Source organism: Borostomias antarcticus (assembly GCF_949987555.1).
Source record: "Borostomias antarcticus genome assembly, chromosome: 2".
Classification (NCBI taxonomy): Eukaryota; Metazoa; Chordata; class Actinopteri; order Stomiiformes; family Stomiidae; genus Borostomias; species Borostomias antarcticus.
This window is the reverse complement of record NC_140235.1, coordinates 26272035-26299534: the sequence shown is the minus strand read 5'-3', so window position 1 is coordinate 26299534 and position 27500 is coordinate 26272035. Positions and strand designations below refer to the sequence as shown.

At 50.6% G+C, this 27500-nt stretch overlaps 1 protein-coding gene across 1 annotated transcript in view; it reads right to left on the bottom strand.

The window, feature by feature from the left end:
- LOC311322077 (supervillin-like) overlaps positions 1-27500 on the bottom strand; it is a gene marked incomplete at both ends in the record, with an annotated part of 68662 nt that overhangs the window by 17141 nt on the left and 24021 nt on the right. The window contains 14 exon segments of the mRNA XM_084454087.1: positions 7074-7157; positions 7681-7816; positions 9953-10027; positions 10683-10733; positions 13281-13413; positions 16317-16527; positions 18134-18272; positions 18465-18785; positions 20567-20846; positions 22424-22560; positions 23512-23576; positions 25540-25730; positions 26320-26654; positions 26754-27210. Of these exon segments, the coding sequence (XP_084310213.1) occupies positions 7074-7157; positions 7681-7816; positions 9953-10027; positions 10683-10733; positions 13281-13413; positions 16317-16527; positions 18134-18272; positions 18465-18785; positions 20567-20846; positions 22424-22560; positions 23512-23576; positions 25540-25730; positions 26320-26654; positions 26754-27210 (2615 nt within the window).

The window sequence follows — 27500 nt, the reverse complement described above, 5'->3', positions numbered from 1 at the left end:
GCTCAAATCCCGTGTTGGAGAGATTCATTTGAACACCTGAGAAAGGAGAAACTGGACTGTGTGGTATATGTAGAGATTGGGGGTCCGTCTTTTATCAGAAACAACAAAACACAACGCAGAGCTAATCAAGGACAATAATATAAGACGAAGAGATTCATCAATTGGTGCCGTGACCCGGATCGGACATCCAGAACCTGGACGAGCCCAAAAGACCGGATCGAGCAGAACAGCCGCAGCTGTGAAAGCAGGGGACGCCTTGACCAGCAGCTGTGACCTGATCCGCCTCAGAGACCAAAAACTACAACGGGTGAGTGGGTTGGATGTCCCGATCCTAAAAGAACCAATCAGTAAAGCTAAGAATACCACACATAATCTCTCAACACGTAAAACATACCAGTGCTGGATGTGAAAATATGTCTATATGTAGCTACATGTATGATGTTTGGAATGCTGGATACCTGTGCTGGATATAAATGTATGTCTACATGAAGTAGGCCAGCAGGATATTTGTACATCCTAGATACCTGACGGTGCTTGCATGTGTTTTAGGTATGGGTATATGACCTTTAAGGAATTCGCCTTAAAGAAGACCAGCAGGGTTATCACCCTGGGGTTGCCCGCCCACGCGAGAGATCGGTGGGGGGTAGGTCACTTCTGAAGGTCTGCAGCCCTTTGAGAAGGCCCCCGTGAAAAGATCGGGGGTTTTTGGTTAGTTTGGTCAGTTTGGTTTAGGTCACTGTGATAAAATCATAGTGTGTGAACCAAGACCTTATCTGCTCCAGCGGAGCAGCCCTTGAGAAGGCCCCGTGAAAGACCGGGGTTTTTGGTTAGTTGGGTTAGTTCACTTCTAAGGCCTTGAGAAGGCCCCCGTGAAAGACCGGGGGTTTTTGGTTAGTTTGGTTAGTTTGGTTAGTTTGGTCAGTTTGGTTTAGGTCACTGTGATGAAATCATAGTGTGTGAACCAAGACCTTATCTGCTCCAGCGGAGCAGTCCTTGAGAGGGCCCCCGTGAAAGAACGGGGTTTTGGATGTGTGTGATGTATGTGCATTGACGCCCATGGTTATTCTAGGTGTGTATTTATGCACAGTCTAGGGAAGCGGTTTGGTTAGGTCACTATAATAAAATCATACTATGTGAACCAAGACCTTATCTGCTCCAGCGGAGTGCTGGAGCCGTTCCTTCTCGCTCCCGACTCAGCCCCTCCCTTACACAGCCACAGAGCCAAACTCTGGAAGCCAGTCGCTTGACTATCAGCGAGAGCAGAGTAGGCTTAGGGAGGGGAGTCGGAGGAGGACATAGAACACCGTCAATGGCGGTCGGAGGTCTGTCTCATCTTACCAAAGTGAGCCCGTCCCACTCGAGGGGGGCGGGGCTGACAATGCCGTCAGATGAGGACAGAAATGACGAGAGGTTAAAGGAGGAGCCCAAGTTTTCCGCCCCCTCCTCACAAGCTCAGGAGAGAGAGGAGGGATCGTACTGTAGATGTAACACTCCCACCAGCTGTTTCAACCTGGCGCCCCCTACGACCGGGGGGTGTTACTGTCGGTGCAGATGACAATCTAGAATGCTGGTCGGTTAGTGTAAAATATCCATGCGATATAGGTGATGTGAACATGGCTCAGGCCAGTCACTCGTTGGTCGGTGACATTCTAACTAAAGCAATCACCACCGAGGTCAGGAGAGTAGAGGAGAAAGCCAGAGCTCCACAGATCCCATTCAGAGCTAGGGATGACAAACGAGAACGCTGTCATTTTTGTGGGAGCAGAAGCTCCGAGAACAGCTTTCACCCTCACACGGCTCCCCCATTATTCAGAAGCTGATGCCACTCCGTGGCCAAGGCCGTTCTGTTACAAAAGACAGAAGTGATAGAAGGTTTTCTGAAGAAACTCACAGGGCCTCCAAAAGCCCAGCGTGGCCTGTGTTGAAACCTTCAGGTGAATGGCGCCTCTGTGTGAACTACAGAGTGGCCAATGAGTATGGGGATAAGATAGAGCCCCTGGTGGAGACCGGTCCACCATTTTCAGTGCCTTGAAACCTGAACACCAATGGGTTTCAGTCATGACACAAGGCTTAGCGTCCCTCTTGCAGAAGAGGTGCAACCAGGGACAGCTTTCAATATTGATGAAGATCAATATCAGTTCATTTGAACGCCAATTGGGTTTACACAGCTTCCCAAACACCTATCATCAGGTGTTGCGTAATCACCTACGCGAAATGTCTCCCATCACTTTCCACTTAAAGGGCAAGACTGCAAACATCCATGTAGTCAGTCGGTATGCACATGGCATGACTTTGGAGAGCGTTGGAAACAGAGAGGTTTCCTGTCAGCGTTTAGGGACGCCCATTAAGAAGGGAGAGTTGGTTAGGGAGCTCAGGGAGGCCATCAGCCTGCCAAAAGGTGACAGTGATTAAGGTCAAAGGACACTCTCATGGAGTTTGAGTCGAGGTAACACTCAGCGGAGGCCTGTACCCCTCCCCCTCCTTCTCCAGTGGCAGTGACACCACGCACGGCCCCCTCCTCTCAGCCCTCACCTCTCCTCCTCTCAGCCCCCCCCATTTTTAGTTGTCCTTAAGGCGGCCCTGATACAGACTGAAGGTTTCAAAGACCGGTATATCAGGGGGTCCTTGAATGGGCGCAGACAACTTGACTTCCTCCTCAGTGCCTATCAGGAACTGACATTAAACTAACTAAACAGGAAGTGTGCATGTATGGGGCAGGGGGAGAGCCGATATGGGTAAAGAGAAGGTTTTGGGGCTTGATGTGCTGACACAAATTAATTCCTCCCTTCAGTTTCAACAAGGGAAGGTTAGATGGAATCTAAACCAGGTAACAAAACCTGATTTAGCAAATTTGCCAATCTGGGCAAAAGACAAAAAGACAAAGTGGATGATATTCTCTTGGCCAGTGCGACTGAGTCAGAGCACGAACAAGACCTCAAGGTCCTGTTGACACATCTTTATGAGCAGGGCCACAAGGCCAGTCTGGGCAAAGCTCAGATTATGCAGGAACAGGTCATTTATTTAGGGCAGAGAATATCACAAACAGAGACATAGACATTTAAACAAAAAAGCTCGTGACAGAGATACCATATTAGCCATTTGTCCTCAGCTCAGCCTGCACCCCCGTATCAGATTGATACTGTCACTGACTACAAGGTGATGCAGTTGGAAACTGAGAGGGGGGGGGATGTTTGGACTTGGATGGAAAATGGGGCAGATATGAACTCAGACGAGTGTGGCGACAAGGTCAGAAATTGGTGGCACCACAACGGTTGCTCCCTTATCTGGCAACACAGATTCACTTCACTGTTCTTATCATCCTCAGAGCAGTGGACTCAGACTGAAAGGATGAACCATGTCATCAAGGGGAGACTCACAAAGTCATCAGGAGGGCGTGATTTGGCCCGACGCTTTGAGTCTCGTGCTTTGCTCCATTCGAGCAACACAAAGTTTCAGGGGGAGACTTTAGAGGCAAAGTGGGATGGACCTTATCAGGTTGTGCTCATCACCCACGCAGCAGTAAAGGTAAAAGGGAAACCCAACTGGGTTCATGCCAGCCAATGCAAGGTGGTTACACCACCAGACACAGATTAGACTGAGTACACCTCAAAGCGAACACACTCTTGTAGTACGGCATCAGATAAATTGAAGAGCCCACCACTCCAGACTTAAAAACATCGGGTAGAATAGCGTTCAGGCTTAGCACCCCAAAACTAGGGACAGCCGTGGCAGCTGTTGTTCGAGCAGAGTCCTTGAGCTAAAGAACCATACGTCTAGTGATGGGGGCCGACTCGGGATGAAGACGACAACTTAGAGAATTACGACGTAATGCTCTATACCTGTGCCCACTGCTCGGGTGACTGTAGCGCTGCTAAAGGGACAGGAGAATGGGTGTTAAGACCGCAGGCAGGCTTAGAACGGACCTTCTCGGAGGGTCACAGTCTGGAGTGGAGAGGGGGTTTTTTCTAGAGATAAGTTATGCTAAAATTGAGAATTTTGTGAAACCATAATCTCTAGGTCTGGTCTGAATGAGAGAGTGAGTGAGAGATATATGCTGTTACGAACTGAGTTTTGGAATACATGATACTGCCGCAGTTTTCTTGTGTTTTTCTGTGCTAACAGGTGGAGTTGGAGAGAAGGACTTCCGGGTTGACTTGGGACACGGTGATCAACGTGTGCTGGAGTTCAGCAGGGAGGACTACACTACTCCGGGTGGAGACGTCGACAGACCAAGACAGGACATTTGAACTTTCACACCACACAATAACCACATCTTCCATTCACAGCTTGCTGGTCAGGGACAGGACGTGGAGGGTGTAGGTTATTGTCATTCTGTGAATAAAAACTCCAGGTTGCACTTGAGATATACTCATTCAAACGGAGACAGGGGTATTGGGACGTGTATTTTGTTAAAAAGGTCATTTATTTCTGGGTCGGGGACACTCGGATCTGGAGTAATTTTCCTTTCACAGCAGAGATACACACAGCAATTAAAGATCATCTCTCGGGGAGAAGACACTTCGATTTCGAACTAACAGACTAGGTTTCAAGTTGCTATCATGAAGGGTTTGTGTCTTATCATCCTGTGGTTTTCCATGGTTAGACCAACACCGTCAGCAGTGGAAAACCTTGCTTTGAAATTGGGCTTATGAGGTAGCTACGTCAGTGAAGAATGTGTCACCATGTTTTGTGTGTATGCAGATCCCAGACTCCCAAGCGAGCGGAGTGCCTCAAATGGCACACCCCTTTAACTCTACTTTAATGATACGATACATCAACTGTTCCAGGGAAGTAGCAGACGCTGAATTAGAAAGAGGGATTGTTCAGATTGATGGTTAGATTCCACTCTGGAGGGACCTACAGAGAACGTGGGGTTAGGACCGCAAAAGTGGGCTCAGATCAGTTCACCAGTTTCTCTTCCGCAGAAAACCCAGGGTTGTTTTGTCTACAGAGAGAGAGAGGAGCAGGGAATGTGGGGCACAGCCAGTGTCTGCATACTAGGCTTTGTACTGCTCTGAAATGTGGTAGATGGAACTTGCGCACCCTAGGGGGGTCTACTGGGTTTGGGGGGGAGACGGTCCTACCAAGGAACTGGACGGGTTCCTGTTTGTTTGGGGTTACCTTGCCAGGGGTGGTTACCCATCAGGATTGCAGGACTCAGCGGTAGGAGGTTAAAGGGATAGTGGGAGAAAGACCGATTCAACATTCTGAAATCCGCCGTACTAGGAGAGAGACTAGGGCGGGGGTTGTGGACGGCATACTCACTCACATGGGGTCTAGAAAGATAGTTTGCTTTTCTTTTTCGCGCATAGCGTGGGGGTCGAATTATTAGTGACGGACATTGAGAAACTTGCAGTGGCATTTGGGACGTTGTCCAACAGAACAACTGATGCTTAGGGTTTGATTAATGAGTAGATGTCTAGCATGCGGAAGGCAGTGTAAGAAATTAAGGCGGACATGCTGTTTCACCATTGCGGATAATCAACTCCTGTATCCTTAGCAGGGCATGTTCCGGAGGGAGGTCACGTTCGTACGTCAGTAGACTGGAGATGAGATCCAGTGCCAACAGGTTTTCTGTGGAATAGTCTAAGGGACACGTGAAGCTATTCTATATAGGGTGTACCTGTATGGATGTTGGGTTCATACATGAAGTAACCTAATAGATAGTTATTTTGTTTTCCTTTGAAATTGTAATCTTGCTAGAGGAAGCACACGATTGGGATATTATGTAACTGTTCATCTGTTTATCTTAAACACGTTTTTCTGTTCAGTTATTCTTTTTCTTTCTGCATAATGGCTGTTCAGGTTTAGATTTGGATGACAACATTTCTCTTGATCATTATGATTCTGCGTGTTCACGTATAATCTTAGGGGGGATTGTTGAATATTGGTGATTTTCAGAGAAATGCCTTTTAATATGATCCTGTTAGCTATTTCCTAATTATGATGATTGACCTCTGAGTATGGCTGTTCTGTTTGAGTTTTCGTTAAGAAGTGCCCCTCTCCATAGACTTATGAGATAAAGACATCTCATGGCTGGTACACTCTGGGCAAACACCATTGTTGTGGTTAGAGATAAAGGCCTGGGCAAGGCCACAGCAGAGACCAGAGAAACAGTCTTATCGGAGAAGAGACGAGGGAGGGGGGACACTCAAACCACATAAGAACGTTGCAACGAGACCAATACTTTGATTTGGGTTCAGACAGCATACAGAGAGGTCAACTGTCCATTAGGCATGCCATTGTCTTTTGTATGTAAAACCTTCTGGAATAAATCGCTTTTGCTGAGGCTCAAATCCCGTATTGGAGAGATTCATTTGAACACCTGAGAAAGGAGAAACTGGACTGTGTGGTATATGTAGAGATTGGGGGTCCGTCTTTTATCAGAAACAACAAAACACAACGCAGAGCTAATCAAGGACAATAATATAAGACGAAGAGATTCATCACAACCAATCACCACCCCATGTTTGTATAACCAACCAATCACCATCCCATGTGTGATTGTTGGGATGTCAAACAAAACACCGAAAGAAATTGGAATACACACCAAGACAATATTGATTAAACATTCTGTACGTGACTCTCAAAAACATATGGCAGATGAAGTAGTGTATTTTATAGTCAACTCTTTATGTCCAAATCCTATACTAAAGTCACATCTTTAGATTTGAGTTAGAACCCAAAACGTCTAACAGCGTAGGAAGTCCTGAGCCATTTCTGAGCGCGTTTGCTTTAGATCGTGTGACAATTGGTCCAGTGTGTGTCTGATGGCAGTTGAGGACACACGGTAACAGTGTCAAATCTTTCAGCCCCAAATGAGATTGGAGTGCCAGACGGGCCTACCCGTCAGAAATAGCCCTGCTAAATGAATGAAATGAGCCACTTCACATGACTGACTACAGGAGTAGGGGGATGTATGGTGCAACAGAGAGAAACCAGAGGAGAGAGAGAGATGAGATGGTACGAGTGAGTGGGAGCAGGTTGAAAAGAGAGAGAGAGTACACAGGATCTGTGTGTGTGTGTGTGTGTGTGTGTGTGTGTGTGTGTGTGTGTCAACACTAGCTACTAACCTTCCAGGGGCTTGGAGATGGCCGGTGTGCTGGTCTTGGGTTTGGACAGCACCGGACTGGGGAGAGCTGAGGGAGATGCCAGACCTGACGCACACACGCACGCGCACACGCGCACACACACACACACACACAATTTGCCAATGTTAGCAGACTGTGCATATCGACGACGGTCCACACTGGGAAAAAGAACAGGCTGCACGGTGGAGACCAGAGAAGGAGTCTATGTACTCTAACCAGACCATGCTAAGCTAACGCTAGCTAGGCTAGCTTCCACCCGTGTAACAAGAAGTCATGGCTGCGTGGGTGGGGCCCTTCCCTCTCACTGGCTGAGACTTTAATCCCGCCATGTCATCCCGGACCAGCGGTAAACCTGGCTGAAACGTACCCCCCTATTACCCCGAGACCCCCCCTGGCCTCTGCCCACCACAGCCCAGCACTAATACTGGAGGATCATTTCATTCTAGAATTTTCTGCCCGAGTGAGATATCTTTAAAATGAACCTTCTAAAAAGTCTCATGTACCCCCTGCAGTACTCCAATACCCTCACCTAACCCCCATGAGGACCACTGCCCTGTACTGTAATACAACACGCCCCCGGGATGCCGACCTTTCTTGGCCATGCGTCCGGCCACGGTGAACTGGTTGGAGTCGTTGGCGGCGCCGTGACCTTTGCTCTTCCACGCCTCCTCGCGCGCGCAGATCAGCTGCTTCCTCTCGTGGATGGACATGTGGGCCTCCTCCACCTCCTCCCCCATCCTCTGAGAGAGCCAGAGAGGAGGGAGGGTGGGAGAGAGAGAGAGAGGGGGGAGGGAGAGAGAGAGAGGAGGGAGGGAGAGAGAGAGATGGAGTGAGATAGGATCACGAAAGTCTAGACTCATTGCACTCTACACACAACGGCTTCCAGGCCATTGGGAAACGCTGTTTGCGGTCTCACGGCTAAAGCGATAGACGGCGTCAACATCAGTATACTGGAGCACAGATCGTATCACTGGCCAGTCGAGCACTACTACCCTCAGTCTTGACAGATACTTTATTGATCCACCTAGGGGGAAATTTGACAAAGACTTCCTCTCACACACACACACACACACACACACACACACACACACACACACACACACACACACACACACACACACACACACACACACACACACACACACACACACACACACACACACACACACACACAGTAAGGAATATACTGGGAAGTATATGGCCTTCTAAGTCTAAATCTGTGATGGTAAACTGTAAATGGACTGCACTTGTATAGCGCTTTTATCCAAAGAGCTTTACAATGGCCTCTCATTCACCCATTCACACACCAATGGTGGAAGGTGCCAGCCTGCTCATTGGGAGCAATTCGGGGTTCAGTGTTGTGCCCAAGGACACTTTGACACGTGGATGGACAGGAGGAGTCAGGATTCGGACCGCCGACCCTGCGGTCATTGGACGACACGCTCTACCCCCCCGAGCCACAGCCGCCCCACCTGTCATCTCCAAATAACAAAACCACATCTGTATTTGAACAGCTTCAAGCTTCAGCCTTCACTGAATAGCATTAGCGGTAGGGCTGGGTTTAAAAAAATCTATTCATCGATTCTGAATCAAATGATTCAGAATCGATTCATGAATCCCAAAATCAATCTTTTATTTAATGAATGAATGAATGAATAAATGAAGGAATGAATAGTTCATTAATTCATTCAATGATTCATTCATTCATTCATTCATTATTGGAAATCAGTATCGATACCCAGCCCTAGTATTGATGTGTTGCATAACTTGGCAGTCATGTAATTAAGGTTACAGCTAAAAAAAACAAACAGGTTTTAGTAACACTAACCGAATCGATATTGAATCGAATCGTGATAAACGATTCCGAACCTTGTGAATCGGAATCAAATCGATTCTCGAAATTCGACTCGATACCCAGCCCTAATTAGCGGACCACAGTCAACACCATTCACACCACAAGAGCAGTACGTGGGGTGAGGACAGGCGTACTGTAAAACAGAGACACCCCGGGGGGGGGGGGGGGGGGGGGGGGGGGCAGTAGGGTTACGGTATATACAGCATAGCCCAAGAACACACACATCTCACTGCTCCATTTGCACCCATAACGGCTTGTTATCTCACGCTCACTGTCACTGTGTGTGCGTGTGTGTGTGTGTGAATGCTGACTGTACAGTACAAAGCAAAGTGTGATGGTTTTCTGTTGTAGAGCATACTAAGTGTCATCCACTTGTCTTTCCGTGCGACAGGGAGCCGTGACTGACTATGGCGGGTCTCACGGGGGTGGGGGGGAGGGGAGGGGTTCACCTTCCTTCTCCAGGGGGGTCTCTCATTCGCCTGCCACTGCCGCAGGGGCTCAGGGGGGGCGGGCTTTACGACCGGACGGAGGGAGAAGGAGGAGGAGAGGAACGGAAGAAGAGAGAGGGATGAGGCCTATATCTCAAGCTGCGCTGCAGAATTGCGCCCAAGCTATGCCATGCTTCTCTGTCCAAGCTTTCTCCGTAAAGAGGGCCGCAAGCAGCAGCGGGTCTGCCGTGAGACGCCTTAAAGCGAGGCCTCGTGGGAAGCGTGGAGCCAGAACGCCTTCGGAAGTGACGGGGGGGGGGTTGGTGGGCATGCCGACAGCGTGGCGCCTCCGGTGGCGAGCTGGCGCAGCCGCGAGCCGATTCAAAGAGCTTTTCCAACACCAGGCTTCGCCCGGGTTCGCCGAGTCAGCACGAAAGCTCAGGGAACAGCCGACCACAGACAAAGCGAGCGTTTGAATCTGTACAGTGTGCTTTAATGAAGGCGGTCAGTATGTGAGCGCATGCATGAAGGTCGTGTCGGGAGTGTGTGAGAGGTGAACACCAGGGGCGTGGTCTCACCTGGGCTGGGGACTCGTCATCGGTGGTTATTTGGGGTTCGGGAGGAAGGGAGAAAGTGCCGGAAAAAATGGGCTCCTAGGGAGACGGGGCCACGGACGACACACATGACAAACACGCACGCACGCAGGCACACACACACGCACACAGAAGCAGAGGAAGGACAGAGGCAGAGTGAGGACAGAATCAAGTGGGTGCTGCAATGAAAATGTGTAGGAAAGCAAGAGATCCCAAAGGTTTGGATTGGATGTCACGGGTCAACAGTGGTTACTATCCCTCCTTGCTAAGTAAACAGGGAGACTTTTCAAAATAAAGGTCATGCTGTATCTTTTCAAAATAAAGGTCATGCTGTATGACTAAGAGTGGTTATATGGCGAAGTAGAGTGAGTTAGTTTCAGATTGGGATCACTCATTACATTTAGATCTCACCACTTATCACCTACACATACTGTAGCACTCACAGAGCCGGGGAATAGAGACGCCTCTATCATAATATCTGGGATGAGAATGCCTTCAAGCAACCATGGTTGTGTGTTTAGCTATGAAACATGCGTCGAGTAGGGTAGGTCTAGGTCACATCACGGTGAGTAGATGATCATGGTAGTACGGAAACGGAAGACCACACCACAATGAGGATCACCACCACCCTTATAGTTAATACACCTCTGATGTGTTTAGGTACACCAGTCACACACCCGCGTGCACACACGTGTGTGTTAGCACCCTGGCTTACCCAGAGCTGATCCGACACAGCATGCTCATCGATCACCATCGGCCCTTCATCCTAAAGAGAGCAGCCGAGGGGGAGAGAAGTGGACATGGGGGTCTAGGTGTGGTGGTCCCCCATCGGAGAAGGCCATGATGCCAACGTGCTATGCTAGCATCGGCTACATGCTACGCTAGCATCCTATGCTACATTCTTCAACATGGTACGCTAAAATGCAACGATAAGGTCGTGAATGTGCTACGCTAGCTTTGTCGACGTGCTATGCTAATGGGTTAAATAGCATTGTCAACAATTCTAACGCTAACATGGTCATTTTCTGGACATCCTAAGCCTGTTACTGTACATGGAAATGAAATTGAGATGGTCAATGTTCTTTTGTTTTTTTATTTCTTCCCTGTCAAACTTTTCACTGTCAGCACTGCTACTCTGTAGGCTATTGAGTAAGCATTTACAGTCATAACAACGAGACTACAGGGAACAATCTCCACCACTCCTCCACATCCTGAAGCAGGATAATGGACCTTCTGTTCCCCCCCCCCCGACTCCCATTGTCCCCATTCTGATCTCACAGGAAATGGACTTGATAGAGTTCACTAGCTGGGCGGAATTGGAGGATAAAAAAAAAAGAGATGCTAACAAAAAAAATCATTCCTTCCTCTGGACCTAACCCCCTAACCCTCAAACCCTGAGACTGCCCCTCCAGTTCATTAACTATTTGATCAAAACAAATATTACATTTCCTTTGTTTCTTATCTTCAATTATTGAGGTGACAGTGGCATGGCAACAGCTTCTGACCTTCCATTGTTTGAATAAAGGAGGGACAAACAGAAGTTGTTTAGCATAATATTAGTGTGCTGGTAATGGCATTGTGACCTTTTTGGTGACACCAAAAAAGGTGGGACTTCATGCACATGTTTTCATTCAGTTGATTTCCCAAAATATATTTGTACTGTGACATAAAACAGGAAAGGAATACAAGCTGCAAAAACAAGGATTGGAAAATTCAAAACAAAGTCCTTCTGACTTCATGGAACGGTATGAGCAGTGTTGTGAATAGTTCTAAACAGAGAGGTATGTGCAAAGCCCCCCCCTCCCGAAACCTTAGGGGGGAAAAAAAACATTTAGATACACTCGGCATGCAGCGATTGAAATAATGTTTATTGGGAATTAAAATGGAGACATGCAAACAGAGAGAGAGAAATAGGCAGATAAGTTACAGTACTTGCCACATGCATGAGTTTCATAGTCTAGTCTAGAGAGAGGAAAGAATGAAAGAGAGATATTGTTCACGTGACAATAAAAAGAACATGTCCGGCACAAACGCCAGCGAAAACTGAGTTAGTCTGTTCATACATGTCAGATCTACCACAAAGTCCCTTTGTCTATAACCACCAGAACGTGCTATAAGATCCAAACCAATATGAACTGACAATTAGGACAACGACAACAAAAAGAAACCCCACAAAAAGCAATAATCTGCAGTAAATCACATCACTGCAGTACTTATGGTAGATTCCTCTTGGCCAGGATAAGATATAAGTAATTTAGGCAAATTATGTGTAAGGCCAAATCTGCATATACTGTATAGAACATAATCAATAATAATCATTAATAGGTATGTTAATATAGATGTAATACAATGCTAAACCATTATAATCATTGAAAGGCTATTCAAGTTCAATTATGACTTTTAAGGAAGTTCCGTTTAAATACATATTTTTTCCTTTGACAAACCAATAGTGACAGTGCCAAATGACAGAACAAGTGTCAAAGTAATTCCATTTCAAAGGTGAGATGACAGATGGAAGGAAGGAAATAAGGAAACAGACGCGCACAGGAACAGTGACAGAACACAACCCCTCTGTTTAGACATATCCACAACTCTCATCCCTCCACATCAATATCCTTGCTTTATGTAACTGCAGAAAGTGTATACAGTATTCAGCGATATTGTCAAGGTTGCTGTTGGTGTTTGCAATGTACCTGTATATTATCTGATTTTTTGCATTGTAGTTTATATTAAATCAAAAGGCTCATTTGACAAAACACACAACCACAACTTTAAAAATCATTCAGTCATCAAGTGTGATGGTGTAGGCTGTCTGTGTGTGTGTGTGTGTGTGTGTGTGTGTGTGTGTGTGTGGTGTGTGTGTGCGTGTGTGCACGCGCAGTATATATTGATAAGTGAAGAGGCTAATTGTGTGTATGTGTGTGCAGTATATATTGATGAGTGAAGAGGCTAATTGTGTGTGTGTGTGCGTGTGTGTGTGTGCGTGCGTGTGTGCACGCGCAGTATATATTGATGAGTGAAGAGGCTAATTGTGTGTGTGTGTGTGTGTGTGTGTGTGTGTGTGTGTGCGTGCGTGCACGCGCAGTATATATTGATGAGTGAAGAGGCTAATTGTGTGTGTGTGTGCAGTATATATTGATGAGTGAAGAGGCTAATTATTCTAGACAGCAAATTACAATCCAGTCATTGGGCTGGGCCAGGAAGCGCTCTGTCGTGTGTGCTGGAGACTGTATGAACGTTTAAACAACCTCAGGGGGGTCGGAGGTCAAAGATCAGGGGCCAGGTCGGACGAGGTAGAGTCACGCAAGGTTACCTTCTTCTTGAAGCTCTCCTCCACCTCCCAGAGCTGAGCGTGGCGCTCCGACACCGCCGCTTTGACCACTTCCTGCTTCCTGTTGATGCGGTTCCTCCAGTCCTCCTCACCGCTCTTCTTCAGCAGGGCCAGCCTGGGGAGGAGGAGGGAAGGATGGAGGGATGGAGAGAAGGAAGGAGGGAGGGAGGGAGGGAGGGAGGGAGGGAGGGAGGGAGGGAGGGAGGGAGGGAGGGAGGGAGGGAGGGAGGGAGGGAGGGAGGGAGGGAGGGCGAGAGAACATCAGATTCGGACTTGCCTGGTAGGCATCATCGGCGGGTAGCAAGTTTGAGTGGTCAACCTTTACAGTATGTCCACATTCAGTCTCAAAAGAGAACTGGCACACGTTGAAAACACAGTGGCGTTCTTTCATTCGGGAGAGCTGTCCTGTTCTATAAATTGGACCTCTAAGGCAACTGACTGTATCTAGTAGCTCCAGAATTAGCCGAGAACCCGACCAGCCCATCGCTCTTCAGAGAGCCAAACTGAGAGCCACACTAGAGATGGCTCGACGGTCTTCCATGTTTGGTTCGGGTGCGTTTCCTCTCGATGCAGGCCTCATGTCAGAGCCTGCCGAGACTGATCAGAGCAGGAGAGAGGGGCGGTCACTGTCACAGATGCATGCTGGGGCCAGGAGCAGAACTACATGGACCGGTGGCGTTCGGAGTACGCTCAAAACAAACAGCGCTTAGAACTGTCCGTCATCAAACCGGAGCTGCAGGTCTGTTGTTAATGTCTTCATTTGATCTGCATTACATAATGCAATAATGGATAAGTTAATTATGTTTACCGGAATAAAAAATATATAATCTAATATAATATATAGCAGATATGTATTGAAACAGACACTCAAAAGTCAGAATAATGCTAGAACTGTTGGGAGACCATGTGACCCTAGGGGTAGAGATGCTGGTCTAGAGATGAGGACGCAACTGGAGGCACAGAGAGAGAGAGAAAGAGAGAGAGAGAGAGAGGGGAGGGAAGGAAGGAGAGAGAGAGAGAGGGAGGGGAAGAGAGAGAGAGGGAAAGAGAGAGGGGAAGAGAGAGAGAGAGAGAGAGAAAGAGAGAGGGAGGGGAAGAGAGAGAGAGAGAGAGAGAATGTAGGGGCTATTGGCAGGTCCCTCTAATTAGCCCTTTCACAAGCACCCCTCTGTCCCCCATGAAGGAGAATCGTGTCCTGAGGGGTGAGAGCAACACACACACACACACACACACACCCGCACATGCACACACACACACACACAAATAGGATGAGAAGGGGAGGACTCCAGCAGCTGCGTCTCAGTCAGATAGTGTGTGTCAGCCAGAGTGCGTCTGGCCCGCCGTGATGAGACCAGCTGGCGGAGGGGAAGCTCCACAACACGCTAGTGTGATGGAGGAATGCGCAACGCGCCACAAGTGATGGGCGGCGCACGTACACAGACTGATGCACACACACGCATGCACGTACGCGCGCGCGCGCAGCCAGATGCAGACTGATGCACACACCCAGACAGACACAGGCGCGCATACAGAAACACACAGAGACGGTCTCACGGCTCTCTTACGCACAAGCCACGAGCGTGCACACACACACACACTCCACGTATTTGGAAGCACATGTTGTTCCATTATGTCATCAATCAATTTACTGGCCGATGAAATCCGAGCGTGTTTACCAGCTATGTCCACTTATGTAATGTGTGTAATTTGACATGGTGCTCTATAACTGGACTGTAAACTTCTAACTGAATCACATAGTAGTAAAACATTTAAATCCCCAGAGTTCACTGATTGATACATGTGATTCGATTGCCAGAGCGATCACCATGACAACACAGACTCGACTGAGCAACACTTGTTCACAACTAAGTGGCATCATGCAAAAGTTGAGACCACAGCTTGTTAATACCTTCACTGGTGTGCAAAGAAAATATGTAATTCTATTTCTACTGAAACTAGTCTTAAGAGATGGGTGTGAACGTGGCAAGTAGACTGATTTAGAGCACCGACAAGAGACTAGCCAGTCAATCCCAGAGGAGAGGAGAGGAGAGGAGGAGAGGAGAGGAGAGAGGAGGAGAGGAGAGGGGGGAGAGGAGGGGAGATGAGAGGAGATGGAAAAGGAAAGGAAGGGAGAGGAGGAGAGAGGAGAGGAGATTGAGGAAGGGAGAGGATGAGAGAGGAGAGGAGGGGAGAGGAGATGGAAAAGGAGAGGAAGGGAGAGGAGGAGAGAGGAGAGGAGATTGAGGAAGGGAGAGGATGAGAGAGGAGAGGAGGGGAGCGGAGATGGAAAATGAGAGGAAGGGAGAGGAGGAGAGAGGAGATGGAAAAGGAGAGGAGGGAAGGGGGGGGGGTGGGAATGAGGTTAGATCTCTCCTGCTGTTTCAGCTGTCTCTCTTGGGGTGCCCCGGCAGCACCGCATGCCCAAAATACCCCCTCCCCCCTAACCCACGTCTAACACACGGCACCCTCTCTCCCTTTCTCTCACTCTCAACCTACATTCCACAATGAGTGAGACTTTTCCCTCTACTGTACATCTTTTTTCTAGCTCTAGCTACCTGCTGTCCGCAAAAAATACAAACCATTCAAACAGCCCATCTCCAACAGACTGTATATCACTCAACAAGCCAGACTCAAGATGCATCACGTTTATTATTGATATCAGAATCAGAATTCGTTTTATCGCCATTGTAGTTTTTCAACATACTAGATACTCAACACCATCGATAATACATTTTACAAAACTACAGAGGGGACAACAACCAAACACCTACATTTTTGAACACCCCAAAACACACTTAAAACTGTATAAAGATTGGGAATAGCGCATCTTCATAAGATAAGAAAATGTTACTGTCCGTTTAATTAACATGCAATGGAAATTTGTCTGTAGGACACTGGGCAACACAATATAAAAAGACAATAAAAACAACAACTAAAGTGCATAAAACACATACAGGAAATAGATTTACATACCTGTAAGTGACCAAGCCTTTGATGAGAAAGAGACAAAACTCTCACCTGTCTTTGATGGACATCTGTCGGGCCGACATGGCGTCCGACGGGTCGTCCCCTGTCTCCGACGGGACGCTGTCGTCCGTGTGGGAATCCTCCGCCGGCGGCCGCTGCTGAGCGTGTGCGTGCGGCGCCAGCGACTCGCTCCTGCTGGACGAGGACGACGCGGTCGCTGCTCTCGATGAGGACGGCGACGCGGCACTGGGCTCCGGCAGCTCTGCGCCGACACACGCGCAAACACACACACACACACAGGCAGGAAGGGGTTAGAAGAGCCCCAGCGCAATCAATAACCTCCAGGCAGCACTGTCTGTCTGTCTGTCTGGCTGTCTCTGTCTGTCTGTCTCTGTCTGTCTGGCTCTGTCTGTCTGGCTCTGTCTGTCTGGCTCTCTCTCTCTCTGAATCTCTCTCTCTCTGAATCTCTCTCTCTCTGAATCTCTCTCTCTCTGTCTCTCTCTCTCTCTGTGTCTCTCTCTCTCTGAATCTTTCTCTCTCTCTGTCTGTCTCTCTCTCTCTCTGTGTCTCTCTCTCTGTCAGCAGCAGCTACCACTCACAAAGTCCTGCTTTCACACAAACACACACTACTATTCTCTCTCACACATACGCACCAACCAGCATGGGCGCATACACACGTCACGCTTACCAGAAAGCTCTATACCAATGGTGAGTTCACACACACACGCATGCACGCACGCATGCACGCACGCATGCACGCACGCACGCACGCACGCACGCACGCACACACTCCTCCTCACAGCTACTGCCCTTTAACAACATTGTTCCAATCTCTAAATCAGTTGACATGCCTCCTACAGTGTAAGTGCTCTGGTCACTGTTAACACTCTCCTCTGTCTGTCCTGTCTCTGTCTCTCTCTCTCTGTCTCTCCCTCTCTCTCTCAGCATGTGCAGAGCCAAGCCCCAACCCTGGTTCACACTGACAGATACATAGCCGCACTCACACACACACAGACACAGACAAATACACACTCGCACCAGCCCCAATAAACACTGACAGACAAATACACTCTCGCATCAGCCCCAATAAACACTGACAGGGCTGACAGGGGAGGAGCTATAGCGTCTGATGGGACTATGAAGGGGAAGCCAGCAAAACCACAGCCTGCGTGTGTCTGGGAGAGGTGTCTCACTCACACACACACACACACACACGCACGCACACACAACAGGAAACACTTTCTGATGAAACGCACTCTCTCATGAAACACAGAAATGCACCCCCGTAGTACACAGTAAGTACAGAAATACACCCCACCTAGCACACAGCTAATACAGAAATACACCCCACCTAGCACACAGCTAATACAGAAATACATCCCACCTAGCACACAGCTAATACAGAAATACACCCCACCTAGCACACAGCTAATACAGAAATACACCCCCCCCCCTCTAGCACACAGCTAATACAGAAATACACCCCACCTAGCACACAGCTAATACAGAAATACACCCCACTTAGCACACAGCTAATACAGAAATACACCCCCCCTAGCACACAGCTAATACAGAAATACACCCCACCTAGCACACAGCTAATACAGAAATACACCCCACTTAGCACACAGCTAATACAGAAATACACCCCACCTAGCACACAGCTAATACAGAAATACACCCCCCCCCCCTCTAGCACACAGCTAATACAGAAATACACCCCCCCTAGCACACAGCTAATACAGAAATACACCCTCCCTAGCACACAGCTAATACAGAAATACACCCCCCTAGCAAACAGCTAATACAGAAATACATCCCCCCTAGCACACAGCTAATACAGAAATACATGTCCTATCCTACCATACCTGCGGCGATGCCCTTTGACCTTTGGCCCTCTGGGTAGTGGAGGTCGTGGACTGGTTTATCCTCCCTCAGGTAGCCCCTCTGCTCCTCCTCCCAGTCCCTCCCCTGGAGTTGGGTCTGGTACTGGGGTTGGGGCTGGTACTGGGGTTGGGGCTGGTACTGGGGTTGGGGTTGGGGCTGGTACTGGGGTTGGGGCTGGTACTGGGGTTGGGGTTGGGGTTGGGGCTGGTACTGGGGTTGGGGCTGGCACTGGGGCTGGGGCTGGGGGGGGGGGCTCTCGGATCGTTCCCCTCCGGGGGACGGCAGCTTCCTCTTCCCTCCCCCCAGGCCAGCCTCCTCTCCCTGGGGCACGGCGGGCTCGGGCCGGGCCTGCTGCTGCTGGTGGTGGTTCTGCAGCGAAGCCTGGGAGCGAGGCTCCGGCCTCCGACTGGCGCTATCTGCCGTCTGGGAGGTGTGAGGGGTCACGGTGGTGGTGGTGGGGGGAGGGGGGCCGTAGTGGCCCTGGGGGAAGGATCTCTCGTATGACCCCGGGTCTGGAGCGGCGGCTCTAGCCAGGTGGATGTCTCCGGCCTGGTCTGTGGAGACGGTGCCTCCTGGTTTGAGAGCCGAGGAAGAGGTAGAGGACATGAACCTGGTCCTCGCTCCGCCATGTAACTGGGATAGGAGGGGAGAAGGCAGACAGACAACTGGAGGCTGAATCACACTGACTAACCAATCACAAGGCTTGCCCGTCAGGCCAGACCAATCAATGCCCACGTCACATAACCATGCCGTCAGGCCCCCCCGACCCAGAAGAAAGAAGAGAGAAAGAGAGAGAAAGAAAGAAACAGAGAGAAAGACAAAGAAAGAAAGAAAGAAAGAAAGAAAGAAAGAAAGAAAGAAAGAAAGAAAGAAAGAAAGAAAGAAAGAAAGAAAGAAAGAAAGAAAGAAAGAAAGAAAGAAAGAAAGAAAGAAAGAAAGAACTGGGTAATTGAAAACTCTCCAAGCAGAGACAGACAGACAGACAACGGGAGGCCGAATCATGCTGACTAATCACAACCTGACTCAACACACTTCCTGACGATCAAAGGCTTGCCCGTCAGGCCAGACCAATCAATGCCCACGTCACATAGCCATGCCATCATGCCCTCCCTCCCCACCCACCCCTGTGGCCAACCAGGGACGACCACAGAGCACAACGCCACCAGCAGCAGCCAACCGACTCCTTATAGTATGACCACCATGTTCACCCACACACACTTTAACACAGACCCATGCTCTGACAACCGCACTGCTGATGCAGGTTTTTTCCGGCACAGAGAGAGCAAATGAAGCAATCTCGCATTCAGGGTGTAACGCCATAAGCTATGATACGCCTGCAGCAAAATATAGTTCCTCTGAAGTTTCAACACTTTATGTTTCTTATCTTTGTGGTTGGAACTAGTTAAAACGACAAAACCAACTATAGCGTGCTGCACTAAAATGCCTTAAAAACCACAGTTAAAGGAATTTCTTCACTCCTTCTGGTCTCTGTCGCATACTTGAGTTTAAAACGGCGACCGCTTAAATGAACCGACGACAAGTAGCTTCATTCAGTCGCTCCATTCGGGGAGGAGCGAGGGATGACCTCCCTTTTTGTTCTCCTCTCTGCCGCCACAGAGCGCTCTTTCATGGGCCGAGCCCAGCTGAAACACATCCGTCCGTCCGTCCGCGTTTTGACCCAATGACGGATTTGTGTCGATGCCTCGAGTGTCACTGAATCAGACGCACAGTAAGAAAGGCCATGCACTGAGACAGTCCATTCATATGGAGTCACGTAGACATGGATACAACAGACCTCAGTGGGATGCTTGCACATTTAAACAAAGCAGCCTGCCTGATAGTGAACAGAAAGCATATGGGCCATGGCTCAAAAGCTGCCAAGCGCAGTTGCATCAGCCTCCATTGCCTGGCAGGTAAGTGCAGGGAAACAGTGGAGCCGTCATGGCTGCCTTACTTGTGCAGCGGAACACAGTTCTACTGGGCTGTCACTCAGCTCCTGCTCAACACAGGGGTCTATGTCTGAAGTCTCCTGGACCAGAAACACACACGCACACACACACGTGGAAGTACAAACTGTGTGTAGTAGTCAATTTGTGTGTGTGCGTGTGTGTGTGTGCACGCGCATACAGTAAGAGGCTGTGTTTGCTGTGAAGAGTGTGAGTATGGGTATGTGTGTCAACTAGATAATGGAATCAAACATAATCAAAGTTTTGTTAAAAGATATACAGTATGAAATACAGTAAGAGCATTCCCAGGCCAGGGAGGTGACGACATCATTAGAAAAAGATAAAATACAAAACAACTACTGCCAGAGAAACAGCTACATTATAACTCTGGTCAATTTCAGTTACAATGGGATCTCTGTCACTAACAATCACTAGATTAGTGGTTGAAACGCGTGTAGCTCCTCCTACCTGCTCCATGTCCCCTAATGTTATTGGCTGGGTCTGGTAGCGGGCGTTGGAGCGTCGCTGGCGTGCGTCAGGCCGGGCCCTGGTGACCCGGCTGACGGGCTGCGCCAGGCGGTTGAACAGCGCCATCTTCTCCGCCAGGCTGAGGGTGGAGAGGTCGGGCTCCTCCTCCTGCCCCCCCGCCTGCTGCTGGACCTCTGCCGCCGGGGCCTGCCGGGAACGCTGCCGCACGGCATCCTGGGACTGCCGGGCCGCTGCGCTCTGCTGCGAGGACGCCTGCAGGCTGGGAGGAGGAATGACACCCACGCAGAGAGAGAGAGAGAGAGGGAGGGAGAGAGAGAGAGAGAGGGAGAGGGAGAGAGGGAGAGAGGGGGGGGAGAGAGAGAGAGAAACAGAAAGAGAGAGAGGGAGAGAGAGGGAGAGATAGAGGGAGAAAGGGAGAGAGAGGGAGAGAGAGGGAGAGAGAGAGAGAGTGAGAGGGAGAGGGAGAGAGGGAGAGAGGGGGGGAGAGAGAGAGAGAAACAGAAAGAGAGAGAGGGGGAGAGAGAGGGAGAGATAGAGGGAGAGAGGGAGAGAGGGAGAGAGAGAGGGAGAGAGAAAGATGGGAGTGTGGAGTACAAGAACTGGTCAACATGGGGGTGGCACATGCACACTAAGCTGGTGGCAGCATGCTACAGACAGTGTATAGGCTACTGAGCAGTAAAGGCCCGTCGCAGCAGTTTCTGTGCACCTTCTAAAGCTTCCCCGATAATATCTTCACCGTCATTAAGATAATCACAAAGAGTTGAATAAGGAGATGTACTGTAAGACAGTACGAAAGATGAGCATGCAGGGTGTGTCATGCCCAAACCAAACGACAGGAAATGAGAGGAAAAAAAGTCCGGATTAAAACAATTTTGAGCCACTATGAAGAGAAGTCCCCTCGAACACACACAAGGGGGCGCCAAACATCCAAAGACTAATAAGCACACGGTGAAAATCCAAGACAAATCACACCTGTTATGATTTCCACACAGGTTAATATCATCTAAAACCACCAAACACTTTTAATACGTTTGGTGTTTTTTTGGTCAACATTCCTTTACTCGTCCAAAGTAGTGGTGCCAGTGAACAAACAAGCATGTTGTGTGATTGTTATCATGTTAGTTTCTGGGGGGGGGTTGAGGGACTCATATAACTCCCTTGTACGGATCCACACGCATGTGCTGTGTACCTGTAGGGTGTCGGGGCAGAGCTGACTAGGGCGGGGCTAGGGGGGCGCGCTACAGCGGCGTGTACCGTCACATTTTGGGACGAGGGGCCGGGGACACTTTTACAGGACAGTCAGAGGACAGGGGACAAAGTCAGAGGATATCACACAGAGATGGGTGACAGAGACACAGAGAGAGAAAGAGAGACGACAGAGAGAGATATCCTGATCACTCTTTACGTGACATCAGATCACGAAGTAGAATCCACATGATGAGAAATAAAGCATGTTGACGGATAACGTAGTGAAAATTAAAATTAAGTAACGCGATTGTTACTTTGTGCTTACAGTGTATTGTAATATGTATAATAATAACAATAATAATAATAATAATAATATAACAAGAGCAATGGCAATAATAAAAAAACAAAAAAACAATTACAATTTAACATAAAATAAAAAAGAAGAATAATATTATTATTATCGCTATTGTTCTTGATATATTATTATTGTTATTATTATTATTATTACTATTATTATTATGATTATGACTGTGAACCCGAATACCATTTACATGAGAATCCTATCAGGAGTCAGAGGATGAATACCAGAGAGATGAGACTCAGCGCGGAGCTAACAGAGGAGGAGAGGATGAGGAGGTGGGGACTCACACGGCGGCGATGACCACCTCCTCGGTGGTGATGGGCTGAGTGCGAGAGCGGTCCTGGGTGCGCCTCAGGCGCCTATCCACCGCCGCGTTCCGCGACCGGGGTTTGGGGCCGCCGCCATCCATGCTCTTCTCCAACTCCTGGGGGGGAAGGAGGGGGGGGGGGGGAGAAATGGTCCTTCAGTGCGTCGAGGGGGACAAAAACAAACACTACAGTAGCTAAAGTTCCAGTCAAACCTCGTCAAACTTCTGAATCTGACTGATACTGCAGTATATGAATGAGTGAACGTTGTAGATATACTAGTAGGCCTCCTTGAGAAAGAGTGAACAGCCACTGCTGGCCTATCCCACACAGAGGAACCAAACACGTGAGTGTTAAACGGTGGAATATATGCATTATAAGAGTGGGATTATTAGCATTAGAGAGTTAAGGCGGGACCTTGAGGAGCTTGTCAACTGATCAACATGATCAAGAAGTGTTGACTGAGGATATGACACGACACATTAACATAACGTTGCTCAAAGGCCGTCCGCGATTAGCATAACGCTGCTCAAAGGCCGTCCGCGATTAGCATAGCGTTGATCAAAGGCCGTCCGCCATGAGATGGCCTTTGTTCCCCCTCCCCCTCCCACTGTTAGAGAAGACTGGCTCGTTTTGTTTGTTTTGACAAAAGAAAATGATTCACTCGTTCAGACAGAACGCCAAACTGAACCGAGGGCCATCGCCGCCAAAAAAAGACGACGATGCAGTGTGTGTTGTCTCTGTATCCCACGGTGCCTGACAGCTGGCACCGGGCAGTAACAGTCCATATTATGGTCTGGCTCTCCAGGGGCTCGCTGAGCAGAGATGACAGGAATGCCAGAGCAGACGATCACAGTGTCCCGTCTGTGTCCTTGATTAGGAGCAGACCTTCCTGGCCCGAGTCCAGAGTCAGAACCGCGCCGGCGTCATCAGCGGTACGATTGTGTGTGGGTGAGTCGCAGAACAGGGCTGTGTGTGTGTGTGTGGGTGGGTGTGCGCGCGTGTGTGGAGCAGAGGTCAAAGGTCACGGTACACGGCACCAGAACAGCCCGCTGCGGTAGGCTACGTACCCTGAAGAGAGAGCGTTTGGCCGCCACGCTCAGCTTGGCGCGCTCATCAAGCTTCTCCTCGTCCGCTAGAGACAGAGGTGGAGGTGGGGAGGGTGAGACAGACAGACAGACAGACACAGACAGACAGACAGACAGACAGACAGACAGACAGACAGACAGACAGACAGACAGACAGACAGACAGACAGACAGACAGACAGACAGACAGACAGACAGACAGACAGACAGAGACAGACAGACAGACAGAGACAGACAGACAGACAGAGACAGACCACAAAATCAATATCACAAAGGAGACCAAAGCCAAGTTGCTTACAAAGACATTCTGAGACTCCTGACATGAGATGAAAGAACTTGCTTCATGTTGGCTAATTGCAAACAGGTAGCATTTCTTTGCAGGGGGGTGTGTGGGTGATGGGGGGGGGGGTGATGGGGGGGTGGGGGGTTCGAGGCTGAATTAGACCGAAGTGAGGAGGGAGGGCTCAGGGTCCAGGGGGATTTACATGGCTGCGGGACACATTACATGACATCAGCGCCGAACTATTCCCTATCTCTCTCTCTCCTCCTCCTCCTCCTCCTCCATCGTTTGAATCACACCGTCCCGGGCCCAGCGTCCGCTTATAGGAACCAGATGGCGAACCGGCAGAACTCTGGCCCGCTATGCTACTGTGAGCACCAAAAACGACCCCATTAAACAAACTGCTTCAAATGTTTCTCTCTCTCTCTTTAGAAGTAAAGGCCTTTCATTTGGAGCCCTGCGTCGTTCTGAAACGCCCGGCTCGCCAGTCCTCGCTACGCCGGGGCCCGCCGTCCTACAAACCCGCTCCCTCGCCGCACGCGGACGTACTGTGCTGAACACGGATCCGCGGCGTGCGCTTCTAGCTCTGTCGAAGCTCGCCTACCGCGCGAGAAAGTGTTTAAAAGAAGAACGAAAAGAAAAAGGAACTCACCAGTGCTGGCGGTCAGCTCCGAAGACCTTTGGAGAAAGAGAAGGGGGAGGGGGGGGGGGGGACACCAGATCAGCACAATTTGAACCGGTACGCTTGAACATCAACGCCATGATCACATCAAGAAAAGAGAAGATCAATGGCGGAGGGCTGGACATTATGAGATGCGGCAGCGAGAGAGAGAGAGAGAGAGAGAGAGAGAGAGAGAGAGAGAGAGCTGGAGAAGAGAGAGAGAGAGAGAGAGAGAGAGAGAGAGCTGGAGAAGGGGGATAGAGAGAGAGAGAGAGAGCTGGAGAAGAGAGAGAGAGAGAGAGCTGGAGAAGAGAGAGAGAGAGAGTACTGGAGAAGAGAGAGAGAGAGAGAGAGCTGGAGAAGAGAGAGAGAGAGAGAGAGCTGGAGGAGAGAGAGAGAGAGAGCTGGAGAAGGGAGAGAGAGCTGGAGAAGAGAGAGAGAGAGAGAGCTGGAGGGGAGAGAGAGAGAGCGCTGGAGAAGGGAGGGGGAGGGAGAGAGAGAGAGAGAGAGAGAGAGAGAGAGAGAGAGAGAGAGTCAGCAGGGGTGATGAGATGGCTGTTGTTAGAGAATTACTGGGAAAAACAAGCGGTTGTTAATCTGGAGAATTAGGTGGCATTAGAGGAGTACGCCAGGAGACTGATCCCTGAGTCGCGGACACGACACCCAACAACGGACCATTCATTCCCCCCTGGAGACCCGCTCACATGGCGAGGGGGCCTGACGACCCCGGTCACGGAGGCCTCTGGTGGGGCTTTAATCTCCCCGTCCTCGCTGGCTAACACACACGCACGCGCGACGCACGCACGCAAGCGCCCGGATGGAAGTGAGTGTTTGTGCGTGTGTGTGTGTGTGTGTGTGTGGGGAGGGGGGGGATTTTTCGAGTCAGAGCGAGCCAAGGCTTGTCTACGTTCATGTGAATGCACACACGTGCGCACGCACATACAGGTAAGCTGTGCCCTTGTGTCCAATCAATCCAAGTCCAACTTTAAATGACTAAACATTTCCATCATTCGACATGCTAGCGCGTCAGAGCGCCCGGTTCGCCCGTTCCCCCGTGCGAGCGCATGCACGTGTGCGTGCTCCGCGCCGGTACCTATCGGTGTCCTGGCGCTCGGCGCAGGTGATGGGCTGGCTCCTGAACCTCTCCGAGGTCTTCCTACTCTCCCCGGGGCGGATGTACTGCTGGGGCCTGCGCCCCCTCTCCCTCTGGGCCCTCCAGGGGGCGTCAGAGCACGCCGGCGCTGTCTTTAGCTCCGCCTCCCTGCGGGACCACCCCAGAGGGGAAGACGGGGCGGGGGGGGGGGGGGGTCACCCGAAAACACGGCGGAGAAAAAGAGAAGAGGAAGATGGAAAAGTGAGAGGAGGAAGGAGAGACGCTGGAGAGATGGAATCGTTTAATAACGGATGCGTGGACTTTGATTCCCTTGGATTATTCCAGAACAATGCAACCCCCGGATTTACAATGGGAGATTATGGCAGGAGAGGAAATGTGCATTCCTTTGGCCGGTTAGTCACTAGTTACAGTAAGACGCGCCCACGTGCGCACGCACACACACACACTGATGCTAACAGTAGGGTTAGGACACACACACACATGAATGTGCCAGGCCCCAGGGCCAAGCCAAGCCAAGCCACAGAATCAGCCACTTGACCGCAGGTTAACTCGACGTCTAGTTTAACGGGTGAGTGTCTGCGCGTTAGTGAACGTGCACGGCGTAACCACAGCGTCAGGCATGGTGTTGATGGCGATGTTAGGAGGCGGTGGTGGCGGCGGTGGTGATGTTAATACGACTCCCCAGGGAAGCCGGTCCGAGGGGAGGGCGGTGGCGGGGCGGTACTGTACCACCTACAGGTCTGGCTTGCAGGCAGAGGTGGCAGCGGGGGTGGGGTTGGAGCTGGCGCTCTCCAGGTAGGAGTGGCGGAGCTGGGCCACGGACACCCTGGCGTCCCGCCAGGAGGTGTCGCCGTCTCCCGGACCCTCCTCCCCGGGCTGGAGGCACCCCTCCCGGAGGGCCGGCTCCTGGTGCCTCAGGACCGGCCCCCGGGGGGCCGAGATGTCCGACATGGAGCGACTGAGGGGCCTGGCGGCGGGGTCCGAGACGGCGGCAGCGGTGGTGGTTCCCCTGGGGTGGACGTGGGCGTCGCTGCCCGTCTGCTGGCCCTCCCTACCCCGGACGTCGGCCGGCTGCGGGCGGAACGCGTGCTCCGTGTGTCTGAGGGGCGGAGCCTCCTCCTCCTCATCCCCACCCCTCCTGGTCCTCTGTCTCCCTCTGGGCTCCTCTGCCTTGGCCTCCCGTCCCAGCACCAGGTTCCGGGCGCGGGGGGCGCCTCCCTGCTCCTCCCCACCTCCGCCGCCGCCGCCGCCCCTCCGGGGGTCTTCGACGCTCCTCTCCCTGCGGCGGACCTCCGAGGGAAGCACGGCCTTTCTGCTCTTCAGGAGCCCCTCTGCCGTCTCCCCCCCCACCTCCTCCTCCTCCTCTTCCTCCTGGGACTGCTGCCGCCGGGCCCCGGGGCCCACGTCGGCGGCCATGGACAAGTAGCAGCCCCCCTCCGGCCCCTCGGGGTGCCCCGGCCGGGCGGGCTGGGGCTGGGGCCGGGGGCGGGGGGGCGCGGGCTGCGTACCCGGAGGGGGGTCGCTGGAGGCCGGGGCCCGGGACCTCTGATGTCTCCGGTAGACGGGGGGCTCCTCAGGGCTCCTCTGGCGGCCCTCGTCCCTGGCGAGACGCTCCCTAACTCGGACTCTTTCGGAGGGAGGGAGAGACAGAGACACGCTTCAGAACCGAAACTCGGCAAGGAGAGAGGGACCGATGGAGAGAGAGCGAGAGAGAGAGAGAGAGGGAGGGAGGGAGGGAGGGAGGGAGGGAGGGAGGGAGGGAGGGAGGGAGGGAGGGAGGGATGGAGAGAGGGAGAGAGAGAGAGAAAGAGAGAACTGGAGAATCACAACCTTACCCCCCCCACCATCTTGTCCCACTTAGGTCATGTCATCACACTAACTTCTAAAGAAAACACATGATTAGATTCACTGAATATC